The 20,808-nt window shown below is 43.8% G+C and overlaps 1 protein-coding gene across 5 annotated transcripts in view; it reads right to left on the bottom strand.

Annotated features, from left to right (window-relative positions):
* The window catches only part of IRAG2 (inositol 1,4,5-triphosphate receptor associated 2), a 1,168,119-nt gene extending 1,148,049 nt beyond the window's left edge, over positions 1 to 20,070 (bottom strand). For 3 of the 5 annotated variants that reach the window (XM_078674100.1, XM_078674103.1, XM_078674104.1), the window contains exons 1-2: positions 20,039 to 20,070; positions 13,871 to 14,488 (exon numbers count right to left, since the gene is read on the bottom strand). In XM_078674100.1, coding sequence (XP_078530226.1) covers positions 13,871 to 14,468 — 598 coding nt within the window. In that variant the 5' untranslated portion in view covers positions 14,469 to 14,488; positions 20,039 to 20,070. Of the gene's footprint in view, positions 1 to 13,870; positions 14,489 to 19,600; positions 19,704 to 20,038 lie in introns of those variants that run through there. The other 2 variants (XM_078674101.1, XM_078674102.1) reach the window with 2 other exon arrangements.
* Positions 20,071 to 20,808: the final 738 nt, after the last annotated feature.

The following is a 20,808-nucleotide window of genomic DNA, read 5'->3' as shown; positions in this document are numbered from 1 at the left end:
ATCAGAAAGTTCCGCAGTGACACGCTGGATTACAAACTGGGTTAGGTATATGCTCAGAGAAGGAGGAATCGCCCATTCACCCAGAACACCGACACATCATCAACAGATAGGGAGACATCGAATCGCCCAAGTAAAGGGGGACAACAACCAGCAGGAAGATCTCAAGAAACACTGCCTAGTACAGTCATACAGGCAGACATCATGGCAGCAAATACCACAGGAACTGATTTTTTTTTAGAACAGGCCGCAGTACAAGACGACCCATGAGGGGCAAAACAAAAAGAACCTCCACAGACAAGAAGTGTAACGCTTCCCAAGAAGGACATCAAGAAGAAACCGAATGTGAAAGACAATTAATCATTAATATCTAACACTACAATTTCACCAAACATGAGAGGAGTCTTTTACAAAAAGGTACATCATTTGTACCTGCCACCAGATCGGATCAATTGGAGTTGGAAGTAAGTACATTCAAACTTACAAGAAAACTGAGACTTAGGAACTTTTTTGAAAATGTATCACCACCACAAGGCGACAAGGAACCAGACCCATTGAAGGGCTTAAAACCCACGAGTACTTATTAAGCTCCAGTGAGCCACAAAACCATTGACTGGTTCAAACAACTAGTCAGACAAGACTTGACACAAATCTATTACAAGAAAGTGATACATAAAAACACCACTCAAAAAGACCGGGACAAACTAAAGGCCATAGCTAACAACAAAACAATCAAATGTATTAAAGCCGACAAGGGTGGCGCTTTAGTTGTCATGAATCTTGCTATGTATAACCAAAAACTCAAAGAACATGTATCAGACGAGACCACCTATATGAAACGGATTAGGAATCCCACACAACAATTCATAATCATCTTGAAAGACATAGTGGAGAAAGCATTCACACATGGCACCATTAACCAAAAAACCAAAAACTTCTTGATCAAACAAAATCCTAAGAGTCCATCTATATACGCAGTTCCCAAAATTCATAAGCATCCCACAGATCCACCAATACGTCCCATAGTACCAACACAAGGAAGTATCCACAAACCTGTTGGCCAGTATCTGGATAGATATTTACAACCCACAGTCCAATCCATGACTAGCTATATCAGAGACACTACGGACTTCCTGCGCAAATTACAGGACATGAAAATCAATACTAATGAACGCTTGTGGCTATGTACAGCTGATGTGAGTTCTTTATATACTTTAATCCCACACCAGGATGGGATAGAAGCTATGGAACAAGCCATTCTTAAATTGAACGTGGATGCATCTACGCAAGTATTTTTGATGGAACTAGTACTGTTTACTTTGTACTAGAGCTACTTCAAGCATGAAAATGATTGGTACCTACAATTGATGGGCACGAGCATGGGTAATTGCGCAGCTCCAGTGTACGCTAATATATTCATGGGAGATTACGAAAACAAAACATATCTTGTCCAATACAAATTGGAGTAGACATTTAAAAATGTATGCTCGCTACATCAATGATCTATTTATCTCGTGGAAAGATTCTAGGGAAAGTCTTTAACAAGCGCTGATTACCTTAAATTCAGTGGACCAACACATTCAATTCACTTGGACCATAGACCCTAAATCTATAACCTTTTTGGATGTCCTTATTGAATTACATCACAACCATATTTCAACTGACATATATAGAAAGCCCACTGACCGCAACAACGTTCTGCATTATACTAGTTTTCACCAGGGATCATTGAAAAGACACCTTCCAAAATCTCAAATGTTGAGAGTGAAAAGGATCACCTCAGACCCTGATAAAGCAACCTTAAGTACTGAGGAAATGGCTGACAGATTTCGTGAAAGAGGATACCCAGAACACTTGATAAATTCTGCAAAAATCCAGGTCACTGCTTTGAATCGCTCAGATCTGTTACAACCCACAATGAAACAACAATGTGATAGGACACTGATTGTGTCCACGTTTTCAAATGTCAGCCCTATGCTCAAAAACATTGTACTGAAACATTGGGCAATGTTAAAACTAGAACCGGATTTTAAAAGGTATCTTTGATCACCAACCTCTATTTGCCTACACACGAGGAAAAAATTTGGGAGAAATTCTTCAACAACAAATAAACGTAACAGACATCCCGACGCGAGGCACTAGACCATGCAGTAATTGCAATAATTGCAATAACATAATTGCGGGAAACAAGGTGATGCACCCAATGAAGGGTCACGAGATCGCACTGAATGTCACAGCCACTTGTGACAAGACTAATGTTGTCTACCTATTGAAATGCCCTTGTGGTAAAGTCTATATAGGTAAAACTGAGCGTAAATTGAAAACCCGTCTCAATGAACATAAATCGAACATAAGGACAAAGAACCTCAAATCATCAGTGGCAAATCATTTCATAGAGATGAACCATAATATTTCCCAACTTACGTTTATGGTGCTAGAAGTGGTCCAGAAGGTTGAAGGAAGAGACAATAGTAAATATCTACTCTGTCAAGAGAATTATTGGATTTACAAACTTAATGCCATCAAGCCACATGGACTTAATGATCGTATAGAATTTTCTTGTTACCTATAAAATAGTGTTCTTCTTCGCTATAATACTGTTCTTGATTTCCAGTAGCCAGAGTTTGGGCACCATTAGTTCTGTACATTAACTTGATCGTGTTTTTAGATTCATTGCATTTTCATTTACCTGATTTCATGTTCATGACCCAGTTTGTTTATTTTTTCACACTTGTGTACTCCATACTCTGTTTATTCCCCCACTCACTGATTGACTTTCCGGGTTCTCTCGCTTTCACTGTATCACTCCCATTTAACAGTATTCTCGACTCATCTCGCAGTTCACTTTCTACTTCCTTGAATCATCCCGATCACGTGACTTGTTCACGTGACTTCGTTTTCCCTTTAGACTAGCCGATTTCCGCCACTCCGTTAACCAGCTTCGCGTAACAAACCGCATACACAGTGGAATACCGAAGCGGAGCCTACGCTACTACATTAAAACTTCCCCCGTGAGTATTGCTTATAGCCTAGTCAGTCCGAATCCGCATTATTTCTTTACAGCCATTCATGTCAATGGTTTTTACTTTGCGTTTATCACCCCCATTTTTGTTTTAGATCTGGTGCTTTGAGTACCCAGAGCCGTTAAGCCCAGTAAGTCTCGTTCTCATCCTCGAGAGCCATACACCCCGTCACATTGCATGTTTTCTGAGCACGTTTTCATCTTTTGTACACCACACATTTCCACTTTGGGGACTGTTTTGCTTCTTTTGACCGTTTATTTAAAAACAAGGGGTGGTGATGGACAGAGTTTCTGAATTAAGCAGAATACTCTCACCCAGTCAAGAGATCAGGGCTAGATCCAACACCGTTTTTTAGCTCACTGCACCATCCCAGTTCAGAACCTGGCTATATGCAAATTAGTCTGTTCCTGTCCCAGTGCATGATGGGAACAGGGCAAACCAAACTACCAAGCCAATTCTTACACTGGGAAGGAAACAAGCTTCCGGGGACCCGTTTCTGGCATTTCAGCCGTCGTCGGCCCGGCTTGCTTGAATCCTGATGGTGCAATGAGCAAGGGACTCACATCTGAGTATACCCTTCCACGCTTAGGGTGGACAAAATATTTAACAACAAGGGGTGGTGATGGACAGAGTTTCTGAATTAAGCAGAATACTCTCACCCAGTCAAGTCACCACCCCCTTTTCTGAATCTTTTGACCGTTTTGCATTACTTTTTTGCTTGTATCTATATACTTAGAAGGTACTGTATTAGTAAACAGATATTATGTCGTTTCTTGTAGATATGCTCCCAGATGAAGGGCGGTTGCCCGAAATGCATTGGAGCTAACAACAATAATGTATGGATTAATAACGAACCATTGTATGAAGAATTAATACAATTACAAGTATGAAATCATAAATATGAAACAATAAATTTGGATTGCATTATCTTCAACTCAGCTTTATGAACATTTTTCAAGCATTGAATTAGGAAATATCTCCTTATTTGTGTGCCCCTAGGATGAAATCAATTTCCAATTGAACGCACTTCACATTTCTAATGACACTCGCCCAAAGGGAAGGAGACGACACCTAGGGAGCACCTACCAATCTAAGTAACTCACACAAACTGCTGACTGAACTGCTGTGCACTGGTCTACATATCATAGATTACCCATATACCCAGGACATAGGTACCCCAGAGGCCTCCCTTGAGCTGAAGCATGTATTATGCCACCCATGAGAGATTCAGAAAAGGGGGTGGTGATGAACAGAGTGTCCGAATTAAGCAGACCACTCTTACCCAGTCCAAAGATCAGGGCTTGATCCATCACCGTTATTTAGCTCACTGCCCCATCCCAGCTCAGAACCTGGCTATATGCAAATAAGTCTGTCCCTGGCCCAGTGCATCATGGGAACAGGGCAGACCAAACTACCAAGCCAATTCTTCACCAGAAAGGAGACAAGCTTCCGGGGAAACGGTGTTGGATCTAGCCCTGATCTCTTGACTGGGTGAGAGTATTCTGCTTAATTCAGAAACTCTGTCCATCACCACCCCTTGTTGTTAAATATTTTGTCCACCCTAAGCGTGGAAGGGTATACTCAGATGTGAGTCCCTTGCTCATTGCACCATCAGGATTCAAGCAAGCCGGGCCGACGACGGCTGAAATGCCAGAAACCGGTCCCCGGAAGCTGGTTTCCTTCCCAGTGTAAGAATTGGCTTGGTAGTTTGGTTTGCCCTGTTCCCATCATGCACTGGGACAGGAACAGACTAATTTGCATATAGCCAGGTTTTGAACTGGGATGGTGCAGTGAGCTAAAAAACGGTGTTGGATCTAGCCCTGATCTCTTGACTGGGTGAGAGTATTCTGCTTAATTCAGAAACTCTGTCCATCACCACCCCTTGTTGTTAAATATTTTGTCCACCCTAAGCGTGGAAGGGTATACTCAGATGTGAGTCCCTTGCTCATTGCACCATCAGGATTCAAGCAAGCCGGGCCGACGACGGCTGAAATGCCAGAAACCGGTCCCCGGAAGCTGGTTTCCTTCCCAGTGTAAGAATTGGCTTGGTAGTTTGGTTTGCCCTGTTCCCATCATGCACTGGGACAGGAACAGACTAATTTGCATATAGCCAGGTTTTGAACTGGGATGGTGCAGTGAGCTAAAAAACGGTGTTGGATCTAGCCCTGATCTCTTGACTGGGTGAGAGTATTCTGCTTAATTCAGAAACTCTGTCCATCACCACCCCTTGTTGTTAAATATTTTGTCCACCCATGAGAGGCCATGTATTGCAGCCTGTGTAAGTTGGTGCATGCACCACTTAGTTAAGATATAGTAAACCTATACCTAAGGGTTCCTGCACTTTAAACCTTTAAGTCACCCCTATAGCAGGCCTTTACAATCCTGAGGGCAGGGTGCTTGGTTCTAAGTGAGAGGGTGCCACTGCATGAGCAGGACACCCCTGCAGGCTACAGAGTCCAATCTCCCAGGTTGGCAGAGAAGAAGCTTTATCTGACATATAGAGGGGCATTATGTGACCGCGGGATGACCAACTCTAAAACTGCTGAAACGAACCCTATCACGTTTGATTTCAAACATGTTGGAAACATACCCCCACACTGGTAACCGGTGTGATGAGTATGGTTCCACCCCTCAGAAGCGAGCTTTGTGGGGTACCTGGTGTTCCCAGTTCCAGCCTTCTAGCCCCAGACAGCACAAAATGGTTGAAGCTAACCAGAGACACATTTCTGTCCGCCTGCTGCTGAGCAAAGCTCAAGCAGGGGAAGGCAGAACAATAGGCCTCATGTCACAGGGAGGTGTGACCACATCCGAGACAGGTAGTCTATAGTGAATTAGGGAGGGTGGGTGGGTGCGCTTGCCAGCAGCTGAAAGTATGCATGAGGGGCCCATTTGGTGTCCCTGTGCATAGTCCAGTTCAAACCAGCCCTAGGAGCAGTTGGCTCTCGCGCAAAACTGGACAAAGGACATGAGAGTAACCTCCCCACTGTCCAAACTCTCACTTGAGAGGGTCCCCGGAATCTTGCCAACCCTCTTCCGTGGGTAGTTAAGGGCTTACCTGGCTGTAGGACTCTAGATTCAAGATGGACAAGATGCTGAACAAGACACCACTGCACATTGACAGTCTGGACACTCTGGACTTCGTTTGGCCTCAACTTAGTCTCCCTCTCAGTCTGTTGAGTCGTCTGTGCCTGTGCTCTATACAGGATCCATGTAGGACCTGTGGAGCATCAAGGACAACCAAAGAATCTCCCTTGGAGTGAAGGAGTCACTTCTCTGCATTTGCAGGCACCTCAACACTGCTGACCGTTCTGCTGATCCCAAGCTCCTATGGACTCTGAAGGGCCCAGCAACACAGGAGGTGGGTTTCCACGTCCTTTGAGGTCCAAGCTACCCTCTTACTGAGTACGAGGCCAGGGGCACTTGTGGGTGCAGCAATACCTGAACCCCTGTGCACCCTTGTATTTGCAAGTGCATATGCATGTTGCCATTTCCCAAAAAAGTGCATTGGGCTCTGAGTAGCCCCTACTTCTGGCACAATTTCCTACCACAAACGTTGACCTCCTCACACTGACAGCTCTATGGGCTGTTTGATGAAATCGTTTGAGGTCCTCTTGATACCCCTGTGCTTTCAGCCTGAGGGGCCAATTGAGGGTTAAATATACTTTTATTTGGCTCCCCTGGTTGCTCCAGGCTCGCCCTGACTCCCCTGTGCGTGGTGAGTCTCCTGGGCCTTGCTGGTTCGAATTGTACACTGCATTGACCTACTGTGTGGGTTGTTGTTGCCAAGGCCTGTTGGTGCTCCTGCCGGACCCAAACCCCTCAGCACTCGACATCCTTTGTGTGACCGCTCGCATACAGCTCCTGCTCATCTTCGACATTCAGAGTCCCCGCAACTGCAGAGTTAAAGACTCCATCAACCAATCTGAAGCACCCGACATCGTAGGCATTTGTCAACCGAGCCCCTGGTCACTCCCAAGTGACCCAGACTCTCTACCCTCTGCTTTCAGGTACCCCTCAACAAGAATCCACCTTTGGATTCTAGTGGACACTTTTTTCCCTTCCAGCAGTGGCTCTTCTTCGAAGTCCCCGATTGGATTCGACTACGGTTTCTGACATCACTTCAGACCTATGCACCCAGCTTCCCTGGGATAGGTAACTTGGGTACTGCTGTATCCATTGGTGGGGTGACTCTCCAACCTCCTGTCCTCCACAGGGTTTCTTCGAAATCCACTGGGAAGGGTCCTTAAACTCTAAAAAAGTCAACAGCGACTTCCCCATAGACATATGGAGCATGCGGTTGTGTTCCCACACTTCACATGCACTCGGTGGGGTCTCTATCAACTCACCTTGGCATTAGTGAGTACCTGACATAATGTATATTGTGACTACTGTCATTGGACAGGCTTTTCCTTCATTATAGGTCCTCATGAGGGACATTGCATCCTTATGGCAGAGTCCCTATTAGCGCTGCCAAAGATGTATCGGAGGACCCAATATATGCAAATGGCTATTGAGTTTATATGGGCCCAGAACCTGAAAAGGCCCCGATTATAATAAATTAGGGTTATGGTGAATGATTTTAAAAAATGTACTTCAGCTGCAGCAGCTCCAATCCTTCGCTTGACTGCCCTGGACATTTCAGCTCAAGACGACAGGACTGCGTCATTACACCTGCTAACACCCTCTCACCTTTACCCTGCTCCTCTCGTCTAATGTTTTCCTTCTATGGTGTTTCGATTTTCCGCTTATGTTCTACTGAGGTTTTAATATGGTCGAGATAAAAGACACTGCAGACCTCTGCTGCTCACTTATGTATTAGAACATGTTAAATTAAGACTTGTGATACAAAAAAAAACTCCCTTCCTTACTGGTGATTTACACTCAAACACAAAAAAACAAGCACTGCTGTAGATTGCAAAGAAAAAAGGGATTCGCAGATTTTTTATCAAAGAAATGACAACTAGATCCTCAGATTTGTTCAATATGCTTCTAAATTGAAATCAATGATTTTCAATGTTATACGTCTTCAATACACAACCCCAATTATAGGTCTTGCTTACAAAGTTAGCTTTAAGCGTATGTTGGCAAAGAACCGATTTTATCCAATATATACTTAAGTGGGCCTTGTGGATGGTCATTGTTCATGATTCAATGGCAGTCTTACCTAGCTCAATTACCGGGCCCTCATTGGATAGATTTCTTCCTTATTGTTCCATTTGTGGCTCTGAAGAAGGATTTTGGTCTCACTGAGGTATGATTAGATTACTTGTAGCCTTCTCTCTCCCTCTGTTCCCACTCCCTACTGTCATGCTCTCAACACTCTTCATTAACCTATAGCCCCTCAATCCCCACTGCACTCTGTCTGTCAATTTATTGACATCTTTAAATGGGTTTTAATCTTCCAAGATCGCTGTACATGTGGGCATGTAAATCAACCATATTGAAAGCGTTTTTCTTAATGTAAAGTAAAAACTATTTCAAGATGACCACATTGCACACGAGCACACATGGCCATCCTGGAACACTATCACAGAGTTTCTCAGACCATCGGTTGTTCTGGGGAGGTGAGGTGGGTAGTGATTTACTAGGTGGGCCAAGCTGACCATCAATTAATCCTCAAAACAGAGGAGTGCAGAGCCACTACAATGAGACCTCAATGTGGCTTCCCGAGTTCCACTGTGACCTTGGCAGCCAACATTTTGCAACTCACTGCCAGATAGCAGCTCCAGTTCTCATGTTGCTGTCCTCCCCCAGATTGAGGGTTGAGCCTCCAGTCGGTGTGCCTCCTCCTGGAAGACTGAGTGAAGTGAGATGTGTGCTGGGGGTCCCCCTTCCAATCCTGTACATGGCATTCTTCAGGTATGGCTACTGTTTTTGCCTCCCCAGTGCTCTATACAAGTGTGGCAGTGGTGAGGGCAAGAAGAGAGACCGGGAGGACACTTATCAAGCCACGTGAGGTTATGTTTGATCAGGTTGCCAGATTTTTATTTGGATTATTCAAATTTGCCTCATTGCCTCCCCCTCCTGAACAACTCACTGTAGAAATACAATATTCTAAAATTTTGACTAGAACTTAAGTCGGTTTTATCCAAGGATAGCATTTGTTGGTCACATCTTTTTTTATGGGCTGAGTGTAGAATTCAGTAATTTAATTTTGCCTACATTGCTTGCAATAGTAGTTTCGTTGCTGGAATGTTGTACTCACAGTTGCAGTTCTGCTCAACTCATTTCCTGCGCTTTTGCAGTCCATACTAAAAGTTGCTTTCTCATCCAACCAGGCCTCATCCGAGGTTATCTTGTGAAATAGGATGTGTTAAGAGATCAAGAGTGCAGATGGTGTGAGCAAATATATACAAGATATATCTTTGAATAACACTATAGCAATACAGCTATAATATTTTGGAGCAGTGTGATTGAGTTTGTACTCGAGCCTGTATGGCAAGCCTGATAGGATGCCAGGATTATGGGCAACAGGGAGTGGGGATGCCTTTCGGAAAATGAGGCAGTGACAAATGACATGTGACCTCAAATGAGTCTCCAAGCAATTTGCAAAGTCGCTGACTCCTCCATGCCCCAGACAGGCCACCGCATCTTTGCAGTTTCTTTGCAGCATCCAGTCACTGTGCTGCAGCAGTACCCAGGTGGTCATACTAGTTTCTTAGTATTGGTCCCTGGGGGCCATCGGCCCTTCACTGCCCCAGCCTCGGAGCCCGTGAGGCTGTTTTGGGTCAAGTCAGATTAGACCTTGGGGAGGATGGCAGACAGTGCCATTCCAGCCCCATTTGAAATTGCGGTGCTCCTCTCCAGGTGACTGCATGTCACCTTGCCTCAATTCAACCCCTCCTTGATGAGCCACACCAGATGCTGCTTTCTCCACTCCACATGACACAAACGTCCTAAAGCACCAGCTCCCCAGTGTGGAAGACAAACAAAGAAGTGATTGTAGAGTTGAGACAGTGAGGACCGCTGGGCAGGGGCACGAGCGCATCCAGCAGATGCTACATGCATGCAGCTCTCCATTGTGGCCTGAAAAGGGAGGACCATTCCAGGAGGAGAAACAAGAACAGAAAGGCTATTTATTATTTTGCCTCGATGTTCCCTGCCTCTCTGAAGACAATCTCCACCAACGAAACTAACGTTCATTGATGTGTTTGGAAGCCTGATTTCACTAACACCACACCAACCCCCTTGTATCCAGGGATGGACTGGACAGTTTCAATTTTGAGGATGTTGCAAGTTTGAAAATTCTAAATCTGTAAAAGCACTTTTCCAAAGCCCAAATCATATGCGCTTCGGGGCTCATTCTTTCAAACCCCAGCCCTCTTTGTGCAGGATATATTTCATCACAGCTCCCTATCCTACCAGGGCCATTCCAGCTAAACAGCATCCAGATTTCAAAAAGCTATTTCACCAGCAGGCAATAACCAGCAGATACCGACCCGAATATTCCTGCACCAAGCTGGCACACGGGCGTTGCCAACTCTGTAAATCAGTCCTGAAAGCAAGGATTCAAATTAGATGGAGGACCCTTCATGCCACCATCCTAATTCCTTGCAATTTACACCTAATCTTGCCCATGAGCATTGGCACATCCAGAACTGGATGTTGGCAAATAGAGTTCTGGAAAATTAACAGTGGGTGTTGGATAGCCCAATTAACTGAACATTAACTTCCAACTACGGGTTCACAAATTTGCATAAAATTAGCTTTCCAGGACATCATTGAACATGTAGAGAGTTTTTACCCGTGGGTGCATGCAGCACTTAACTGTGTAGTGCATTATAAGGCTCCGAGCTCACCAGTTCAGCTGTTAGCATTGCGGTCTCAAAGGTGTTATTTCAGGTGGCTCCTGTGAAGTGGTTCCACTTCATAATGGCAAAGACCTCTAATTAGTGTTTTATGTCGAATCTTAGCTCATTAGCAGTGCTTCTCAGAAGAGTCAATGTAAGGCTACAGAACCCCACAGAAGACAATCTAGAGGAGATTAAATCAATGCGCAGCTAAATTCAAAGTGTGTATGGTAAACTAAAATGATTTCATAATCAAAGCACTAGGCCTGCACAAAGTTCCACTAATTAACCTTCCAGTTTCCTGGAAATTTCTTAAGCACCAGGATAGTTACCTCGAAAGATTGGGGTAATGAGTTGCCACCCTTTAAATGCATTATTCGAAACCCTACCAGGATATTAAAGGCCACAGTGGCACTCCTAAGAGCACCTTTTGCTTTCAACTGTATTCTCGTAGCTCAATGCCATATCAACGTCTACAGTTTGTCGATGGGGCAACCCTATAAATCCATCAAGGTTTACCACTGTGCTAAGAACCCCCACTGCTCAATCTCATGAACCACATCATTCATTTTTCTTTAAGCTTTGGTACCATTCCAGGCGTGCCGGAGGAGGTTTGGGCAACTTCCTCATTGAAATGTCCTTTTCGGGGCTCATTCTAGGTAGCAATAATCAACCTTTTTCAAATGTAAAATTTCAGCTTGAACACTAGGGAAGACATGCACCACCCAATCACAGGCGTATCTCAAGTGCAATCACATTCTTAGCATCTGGCAGTCAGGATTTAGATTTAGATACAGACACCACAGCCTCACTAGACATGTTGGATGTGCAACAGTGATGGTGTTGGTTATCTTTCTGCATGCCACACCCCTGATCATAGTAGTAGTGGTAACCTTTTAGTTAGTAAATATTTAGCACACAATACTCCACCCCATATTGAAGCCCACGTACAGAAGAGGAGGAATAAAGATGGGGGAAGTAGGGGGAGGATGCAGAAAGAAGGAGTTCGAGGCACAAGGTGGGAAAGACAAGGGAGGTAGCAAGGCAAAGGTGAGAGACAGATCACATCTTCCTAGCCCACTGTGGTAGGGGGCGTTGGCTATTCTATTATACGTTTTCTCCTGGTTGACCTCTTCTGGGTCTATTGTATCTGCCTTGGCTGAGTCTTCATGGATTCGGACTCAAGGACATGCACAATAGCTCACATATAGGATGGCACGTGAATATGTTCAAATATTCAGAGTGCCACCTTGAATGGTGCTTAAATGTTACCATGCATACTTCCACATTGGAAAAGATTTCCTGCTCAGTTGAGTCGCTTCTGAAGCAAACAGAAGTGGTTCTAGGAGAGGAGACACTTTTTGTGGCTACACATGGCTCCTTGTTCTGCAACTGTGTACAAATGGAGGTAATGGATCCTACAACTGACCAGTCCGGATCTCAACAATTGATAAAACAGAACAAGTTGACTGGTCAGGATAGTTTTCAAGGAAACTCAGGACCCACGCAGCCAATATGTACTGCGTGGCCAACAGTTTTTTATTACAAAATAATTTATTTTCATTTGCAATCAAATTTTGTTGATTTCTCAAGAAATGACATTAAGGAAAAGCTCTGTCAACACAGTCAGTTCAAAAACAAACTTGTGTGTACAGTATATACAAAATGTACAAATATACAAATATACAAACAATTAAGGTAAAAAATCAAAATATCACGACACCAACAAAGGACTTTGGTACAATAAATGACATTTCAAACCAATTGCAAAGTAAGAAGACCTTTACGCAAAACACGATAGTTACGCGTTTAGAAAAACCAGTCCTTTACACTAGAATCCAGTGGACAGGCGGAGCTAAGATGGAGTAAAGTTGCCTGCCTGTCTCACAACACCTGTGATAGAATGTTTATAGGATTAACAGCGAGGGCCCACATAGGTGATATTATTTACTCCCTCGCTGCACCCTTCTTTCTAGCCACAGGCTGGGTGTCAACGCGTTTCGAACCGTAGGTATTATTGGTTCTCCTCAGGACAGGGAAGGAATTTATCTGAAAAGGAATTAAGGGATGGTGTCAAACATATATAGTCACACTGGAGACACCCTCTCTGTCTCTACACATATAAGGGACAGCAATTTACCTGCACAACGAGCACAAGGGCTGCTGGAGTGTAGGTCTACCGCAAATCAAAGTGAGTAGCTGAAAAAATAAACGGAAGCAATCAAAAACCAGTGTATTTACAAAGCTGCTTGCAACCACAACCAAGCCAAGCATGTTGTGGAAGGTTCAATCAGGAAATAGGTGTGGGCGCATAGGTTATTTAAGAAATGAAGGAGCGTCTCCTACCTGCACGCAATTATCGGGGCAGGAGAACGGCTAACCAAGGAAGCAAGCGAGGGAGTAAATAATATCACCTATGTGGCCCTCGCTGTTAATCCTATAAACATTCTATCACAGGTGTTGTGAGACAGGCAGGCAACTTTACTCCATCTTAGCTCCGCCTGTCCACTGGATTCTAGTGTATAGGACTGGTTTTTCTAAACGCGTAAATATCGTGTTTTGCGTAAAGGTCTTCTTACTTTGCAATTGGTTTGAAATGTCATTTATTGTACCAAAGTCCTTTGTTGGTGTCGTGATATTTTGATTTTTTACCTTAATTGTTTGTATATTTGTACATTTTGTATATACTGTACACACAAGTTTATGTTTTTGAACTGACTGTGTTGACAGAGCTTTTCCTTAATGTCATTTCTTGAGAAATCAACAAAATTTGATTGCAAATGAAAATAAATTCTTTCGTAATAAAAAACTGTTGGCCACGCAGTACATATTGGCTGCGTGGGTCCTGAGTTTCCTTGAAAACTATCCTTGTTCTGTAAGGCAGGCTGGATGAAATGGGAGTTATTACCACTGATTATCCTGATGCTACTGTGATAGTTAAAGATACTTCCATACGGTACTCTGCCTGGATTGTAGATAGCTCGGACAACTAGTATATTTGACTTTGAGAACAGCGCTTCACAAACTTTTCTTTCAAAAATAAATGCAAGGCGGCCTTACCTCCTTCATTTAATGATAATCTCTTCACCACAGGAGACTGGACCAGAGCAGACCGGAAGGAAACGTATTCAGATTTTGCAGCTGTCAAAGAGCAGTTTGGACTTTTTGGGGCACTCTGGTCTTCATCAATGCAACTCATTAAATCCAGGCTGGGTGTAGAACAGGAATGTAAACCATAACTCATTCCCGCAGTTTTGACTAGTGGTGTTGAGCAGCTTTGGGATCGACGCGGCAACCAGGGCGTCAAAGATTTTTCTTTTGTGGTAACTATAATTGAATACGTAGCATTACAGTCTGAAACAGGCATGAAGCATGGAGAAAAAGTCCTTGTCTGAGAGTAGATACTGTCACCACAAGGACTTGAAAAACTTATAGAATTCCTGTCACAGCTTTTTACAGTCCGGTTCTTCAAAGCCACCTCGAGATTCTTCTTGTCATTATTCTGTGGGCTGTCAAAGTTCCGTGACTGGAATTTTGGAATCTGTAAAATAGGATTACATTCTTGATTCCTCATCTGTATGGTCTTGATCTTCCTGCAAATGCTGTCCACTGGGTTGTGACGTTTGCCAGCACTACCTGGACCACTTTCTGAAGTCATTTCGTTTCAGCTGCTTGCATCTAAGAAAAAGAAAGCATACTCAGATTGCGGACTTCGCATATATAAGCAAAAGAACTACAATGTCAAATGCCAAACAAGAAATACTCTGGTTTATTTCTAAAAAGAGATGATACCTATGACTTTATTTCCAAAAAGAGCAAGTTAAGAAACTCACAAATGCTAAAATCCCTTTCTCTGTCCTACAACACTCCCACTCACCTACCTAAAATCTCAAACTAAACACTACATTGCAGCACCTGTACCCAACTACTTCAAGACTGGTGGTCACTGGTATGCAACCTTAACTGTTGTGGCGCACGCATCCTACTGCCCACCTGCACTTCGGTGTGAGATGAAACAGGTTTGAAATTTGAAAACCTAAAAAGGGTTAGTTGGGGCAAATGATTGATCAGGAGCCCCACACAAGCATTGGCCAAACAAATTAGTCTGGGCTTTCACATAGCTACAGTAACTCCATAATTATTGGATGTCCTTTTCAAGTCAAAAGAAACATTGTGTAGTCTTTAACAAGACTTCAGCACTTTACTAGGTACTCTTCACAAGTAAGTAGCAACTGTTTAACAATCCTGTCACAAAGCTGCAATAACTCAAGTGGTTACTAAATGTCCCTCTTGACTAAGATGCAACTGTTTCAAATGTCCTTGACAAGTTGCGGGGGTGTAAAAATGTACAGCTCCACTTTTGCTACTCTAATAAATTGTGCTTGATTTCAATAGGATAAGTAAATGTGCCAATGCTGGTGTATGCTGATAAATCAATATTGCAACTTTCAATAAGTATTGTGATTAATACTGAAACACTTGTAAAGACAATCATTTATATAGGTATTAGCAATCATTGGTTAAGTCAAGTGCCTTCTACCACATTGTTGAACTGTTTTTCTGATTGACATATTTATGTTTCAGTAATATGACCACTGCCTTATGCTATGGACTGTGGTAAGAAGAAGCAAAATGGAAATAAGATATTTGGTATATATATATATATATATATATATATATATATATATATATATATATTACTTGCTCCCAGATACTAGCCATGCAATACTCTGACCGATCAGTTATGGGCCACACAGAAAAATGACAAGTGGAGGTATGAAGATTTCAGCTGCAATCTTTATTAATTTCTTACCTTTTTTCTTTTGCAAGGTGCATTGTGGGCCAGAGAAAAGACCTGCGCGTTTCGGCCGAAGCCTTCAACTAGTCTTCATCTATATTTCGCTTTCACCAGCCGCCACATGCCACTCCATGCGAGGGCGAGTCACGTACAATGCCAAGTTTGTGGCCCAATTCTGGCTACACACAATTAAGCCACCTTCAGGGAAGCTCGTTTTCAATAGTAATTTCCTGCCACCTCGATGGACTCTGAGAAAGGCGACCATGCTGAAATGAGTCTGCCCAGTGTGTGTCAAGGTGGCAATAAATTACTATTGAAAACGAGCTCCGCTGAGTGCGCTTCATCTTGTGTGTCCAGAATTGTGCTGCGAATTAATAAAGGAATACATATTTTCTGTTTTATGGGGAATTATTTTAGATGTGTGTGTACATGTGCAAGGACAAAATACAGTCAGTCAAAGTGAAGGCATCCAATGGCTGGAGTGGGATCTACCCCTTCTGCTGAGGGTGAGGGAGGGGGATATATTTTGAGTAACATCAACAGACTAGTGGTGACATTGTGTTGGTTTTTATATGACATTATTACATACAAGTCTTGGTACCAGCACCCTCGACCTCTTACCAGTGACAGTGAATATCAGAAGTTTATAAATGTCAATGATTAACTGTCAATTAGTCTGGAAGGTATTATTCTAAAAGGTTAGAGAATTGTCATTCAGGAGAGTCTGCGACAACAGATGATTGAAGTGGTCTATGAAGTACATGGAATTGTTGTCACCAAACTAGCTCTTCAAAACAGTGTCTGGTTTCCACATCTCTACAAGAGAGTTGAAAGAGAATTAAAGGCCTGTCATCTCTGCAACTGCCTGTCATCGAAAAACACTCAACACCCCTAAAAAATGTGAGAGCTGCCTACACATGCATGGGAAAAAACTGCCATCGACTTCTTTATTCTTATTGGCAATGGACATCGCCTGATTGCAAAGATTTATGAATACTCCAGTTTTCCCTTGATAGAAAATCTATCTATCACTCAAGAATGTGCCGTTGAGAGATTAGACAGAATCTTCACGACCTGGGGTGTTCCTGCTATCTTAAAGTCTGACAACGGCCCACAACAGTCGAGAAATCAGAGACTTTTTCAGTCATCTTAATGTGAAGCACCAGAAAAGCACACCTCTTTGGTCACAGGCCAATGGCCTTGTTGAACATTTTAGGAGTACTCTTAAGTACTCTTAAGATAGCTGTCCAGCATACTGTACTAGAAAAGTTCCACCTTAAATTCAACTTTTTGAGATTATCATTCGACCCGTCACTCGACCATAGGTGAAAGCCCTGAAACCATGATGTTTAGAAGAGCAATGATGACCAAGTTACCTCAATGGGCCAACAGAAGATCAAAATACTGAGGAAGAGACCCGCATGAAAGACTTGGATTGTAAGAGGAAAATGAAGGCCTGTGCAGACAAGCTTCGACATGCAAAAGATGTTACATTCACTAGAAGAGATCGGCATAGAAAACAAAAGTCTGATGCTCCTTTCAATGCTGAACCATTTTATTTTGCGACCAGCAAAGGACACATGGTGACTACCCAACGTCCTGGGAAGTCCATTACGCGAGATTCCTCACATTTCCGACATGTGGAGCATCGCTAGCCAGGCACTGATGTCAATGTAGAGACTGGGTCTGAAAGGACAAGTGAAGAATCCCTGACTGCTGCCATTTCTAGGTCACCAATGCTGGTCATGGACACTTCTGTCTGTCCACAGTTTCCGAAGACAGTCGGGATGCGTGATCAAAGCACCATGAAGAATTATTGAAGAGCTATGATTGTGTATATATTTGTAAAAAAATATTTTTTTATTTAACAGAGTTGTAGTATTGTGTGAGTTGGTAATGATGCAACCCTTGTGCCTTCTGATGGACTCTGTAGAACTGCGGCGCAGGTATTAGAGGGTAGTGAAGTAAATTCAGGTTTAGAATGTGGGGTTCGTGGTAACACGCAGAAGAAAAAAGACGTGATATACTAAGCTACGTGTGTGGTGTAGTCAAGAGTACCTGGGATGGGGAGGACGCTACAGCTTTCCATGTGTATTCATAAAGTTACATTTAAAATAGCCACTTAACAGGGCCACTGAACGCACTGGTATGTGTAATGAAGTATTAAGGCCTAGAAAACAAGTCTTCTCAGTGAGATGAAAAAACTGGGGGTCTCAAAAGGCGTAGCCATTGTAATTAATGGCAAGGCTTAAAAACACCCAATTTAAAAATCTGTGCTTTGCATAGTGTGCCGACCGGCTACTACTTTTCTGTTTCTGTCACTGCATCCAGATATATACTACAACAAGCAACGTTAAACCTACAATAAGCCAGGACTATTGGATGTGCAAAGGTTGTTAGATGCTTAAGATAAATAAAGCAACAACTATGGCATTGTTGTATTTTATATTGAAAATGCTTCAATTCTGAAATAATGAGACTGAAAGAACTACAACGAGTCTCTTTGAAGTGACATCAAAGGCAGGGAAAGGTGGTATTGCAGCAGAGTTAAGATTTATTTTTCCACCCTGTGGGTCTGGGCAAAAATGGGGAGCCGGATAGGGACCCATCTAAGCACCTGTTTTTGAGAACTGCAGGTGCTGAGCTCCAGCAGGACCCGGCCCACGTAAAGCCCGTGGATCAGCTGTTGCAGGTTGGATCCCACAGTGGTTCACATTGTCACTGATTATAATTTGTTACCCGAGTGTGGATGGTCAGTGCACAGCTGGTTTGATTGTGATTTAGTGTGAGACTGTGGGTGGTTAGTGCAGCTCACGGATGATTGTAATTTTCTGCATGAGCGTGGGTGGTCAGTGCACACCAGGGCAGCAAGGGCTGGCAAGAACAGGGCAGCTGGTAGCCTGGTGCAGACTGTCATCCACCGGTAGGATCTGGCCATTGGTGGGAAGCAATAGGAGGGTCAGAGCGAATCTGAGAAGGGGGTGCTGCTCGGGAATAACTGCCATAGACTTCTTGGGATCCATCCGCAGTGTGTATGGGGTCAAGGGGTATGTGACCCACTGCACACCAGGGCAGTATACAAGGGATCTCTTCGAGATGGCCTGCTGGAACTAACTGACATTTACGTGAAGGATTAGAAGGCATGGACACCAGACTGGAAGCGACCACAAGAGACTGGGAACAGCACTAGAACCTGCAGGTAAGATTGCTCTACTTCTCTACTGGAAGTCCTGTGTGGCACGGAAAGCACTGTGACCACCAAGCAGGGTAACTAGGCTCATTTGACAAACAAGTGTGCAACCCGTGTTTTACTTACTTTAAAAATACTTGGGTTTGTCTGGTCTGCATGTTTTCAATTCACAAACTTTGGATACAACTTTTGCCTTTGCATCTCCAGGGCTGGTACAATCAGCCCGTGCTGCAGTCACCCCTCATACTTCAGTAACCTATTTTGTGACATGGCTTCTGTGACAGATTGGTAGGTCTGGGTCAGTCGCACGTTAGGTTATACTAGTTTATAAAGCTCACAGATTCCCGGGCAAAGGGAGATGGGAGAAGGGCCGGCATAGTAACCTAGTAATTTTTTTTTCTGAATTATTGAAAGCAAACATTAACACCAGGCCCTGCCTTTTCTAGAACCTCAAATTAGCTGGGACCAGAGAATAGTAGACAGGTTGCAGCAGAAACTAGAGGGATGGGGTTGTAGTAGCAGAGGTATCAGAGATGATAGGAGGGCTGGAAGCAAGGACCAGGGGTTGCCTAGGCGGGTCCCGTGCGCACAGAGTAGGAGGGCTAGTAGCAGTGACAAATGGTATGAATGGAAAGGTGCAAAAAATAATTGTACCCAGGTCCATGCATCAATAGGTCATCCACTCCAGTGTTTCCCCTTTGTAGTCTGGGATTTGTAGTCTTGTTAATCCCACTATTAAATCCGAATTACAATTCCCAGATTGCAGAGAATAACCCTGGGCCTCCAGTCCAGAGCTTCTCACCTATTGAGCTGGGACACTTGCGAGCTCTGAAGATGTGAGGCCGGAGTCTGGAACCCAGGAACATAACAGGAATCAGCCACTCGCAACAAACAGGCCACGGAAAGGAATCTTTTATAACGGATAGTTAGGGCACAGGACGCAACTTTCAATTTTACTTCCGAGTACAAGATGAAACGCTGAACTGTGCGGAATACCAAAAGTAATCTTGAGCCCCATCATTGACGCCTGGCGGCAGCGGGAGGCGGATAGTGTATCTCCGGGTGCTTCGTGCAGCCGCACCTAATCAACAACAAAACAGACGTGTACCGACCGGGTCCCGACGAGAGTTGGGTTATTGTGGTCAGATACACAGGGGTCGGCAGATAGTCATCCTTTCCTTTGGTAGATTCTGCTCAACAGAGAACTACGATATCAACAAGCTATGTACCACTTACTGACTGACTGACCTCCCTGCGCCGGCGTCAGTCTCCTCATTCCACACACACCTGTCTGCACTCCTCCCCTTCTACAATCCGCCGATGCCCCGCCCCTCGCCAGCCAGGTGTGTATCAGGCATTGCACGCACTAGTGCGCCAACCCCTGCGTAAAGTGCCGAGCCGTGGAAAACTTACAGAAAACAGGGAGTTTCGAGCTTTGGCTTGCATCCCGGTCAGGATCTCGGCCGCATTTAGAAGAAGAAAAAACTGCGCAGATATAACATGACTTGACATGGTGGGCGAAGGCATCAGAGCATCACAAGAACATTCTGGATTCCGGCTGCAGCTCGAACCACTCACGTTACACGTAGCCGTAGCCTTTTTTTCAGACGCATAAGTGGGACCACGTTCTATGCTCAGCAAGTAGACCTCTGAGTACATTTTGATGAATAAAGTACACACTGTTCTTTTTCCAAACAAGTCCTTACTGGCTTTTCTTGTTAATTATACCGTATTACTGATGTCTGTCAATGGGCGAGTCTCCGATACATGTGATGACAAAAATTGTCTTCTGACTCAAAAACATTAGGCCACCACATTATATAAATAGCGCCCTTCAAGAATTATAAAAAAAAAAACGTCAGCTACCTTCTTACCCTCCCAACCCCATAGCCAATCAATTGGGTTACATTCTACAATGTGCTCTCCACGGTAAATAAAGCTTAATACGTTGTGCTTTGGGCCAAATCAAATTTATCCAGCGGTGGAAGTGCATTGAAAAAAGCTATGGAG

The sequence above is a fragment of the Lissotriton helveticus genome, chromosome 1_1, assembly GCF_964261635.1.
Source record: "Lissotriton helveticus chromosome 1_1, aLisHel1.1, whole genome shotgun sequence".
NCBI lineage: Eukaryota > Metazoa > Chordata > Amphibia > Caudata > Salamandridae > Lissotriton > Lissotriton helveticus.
This window is presented reverse-complemented; position numbering and strand designations above follow the sequence as displayed.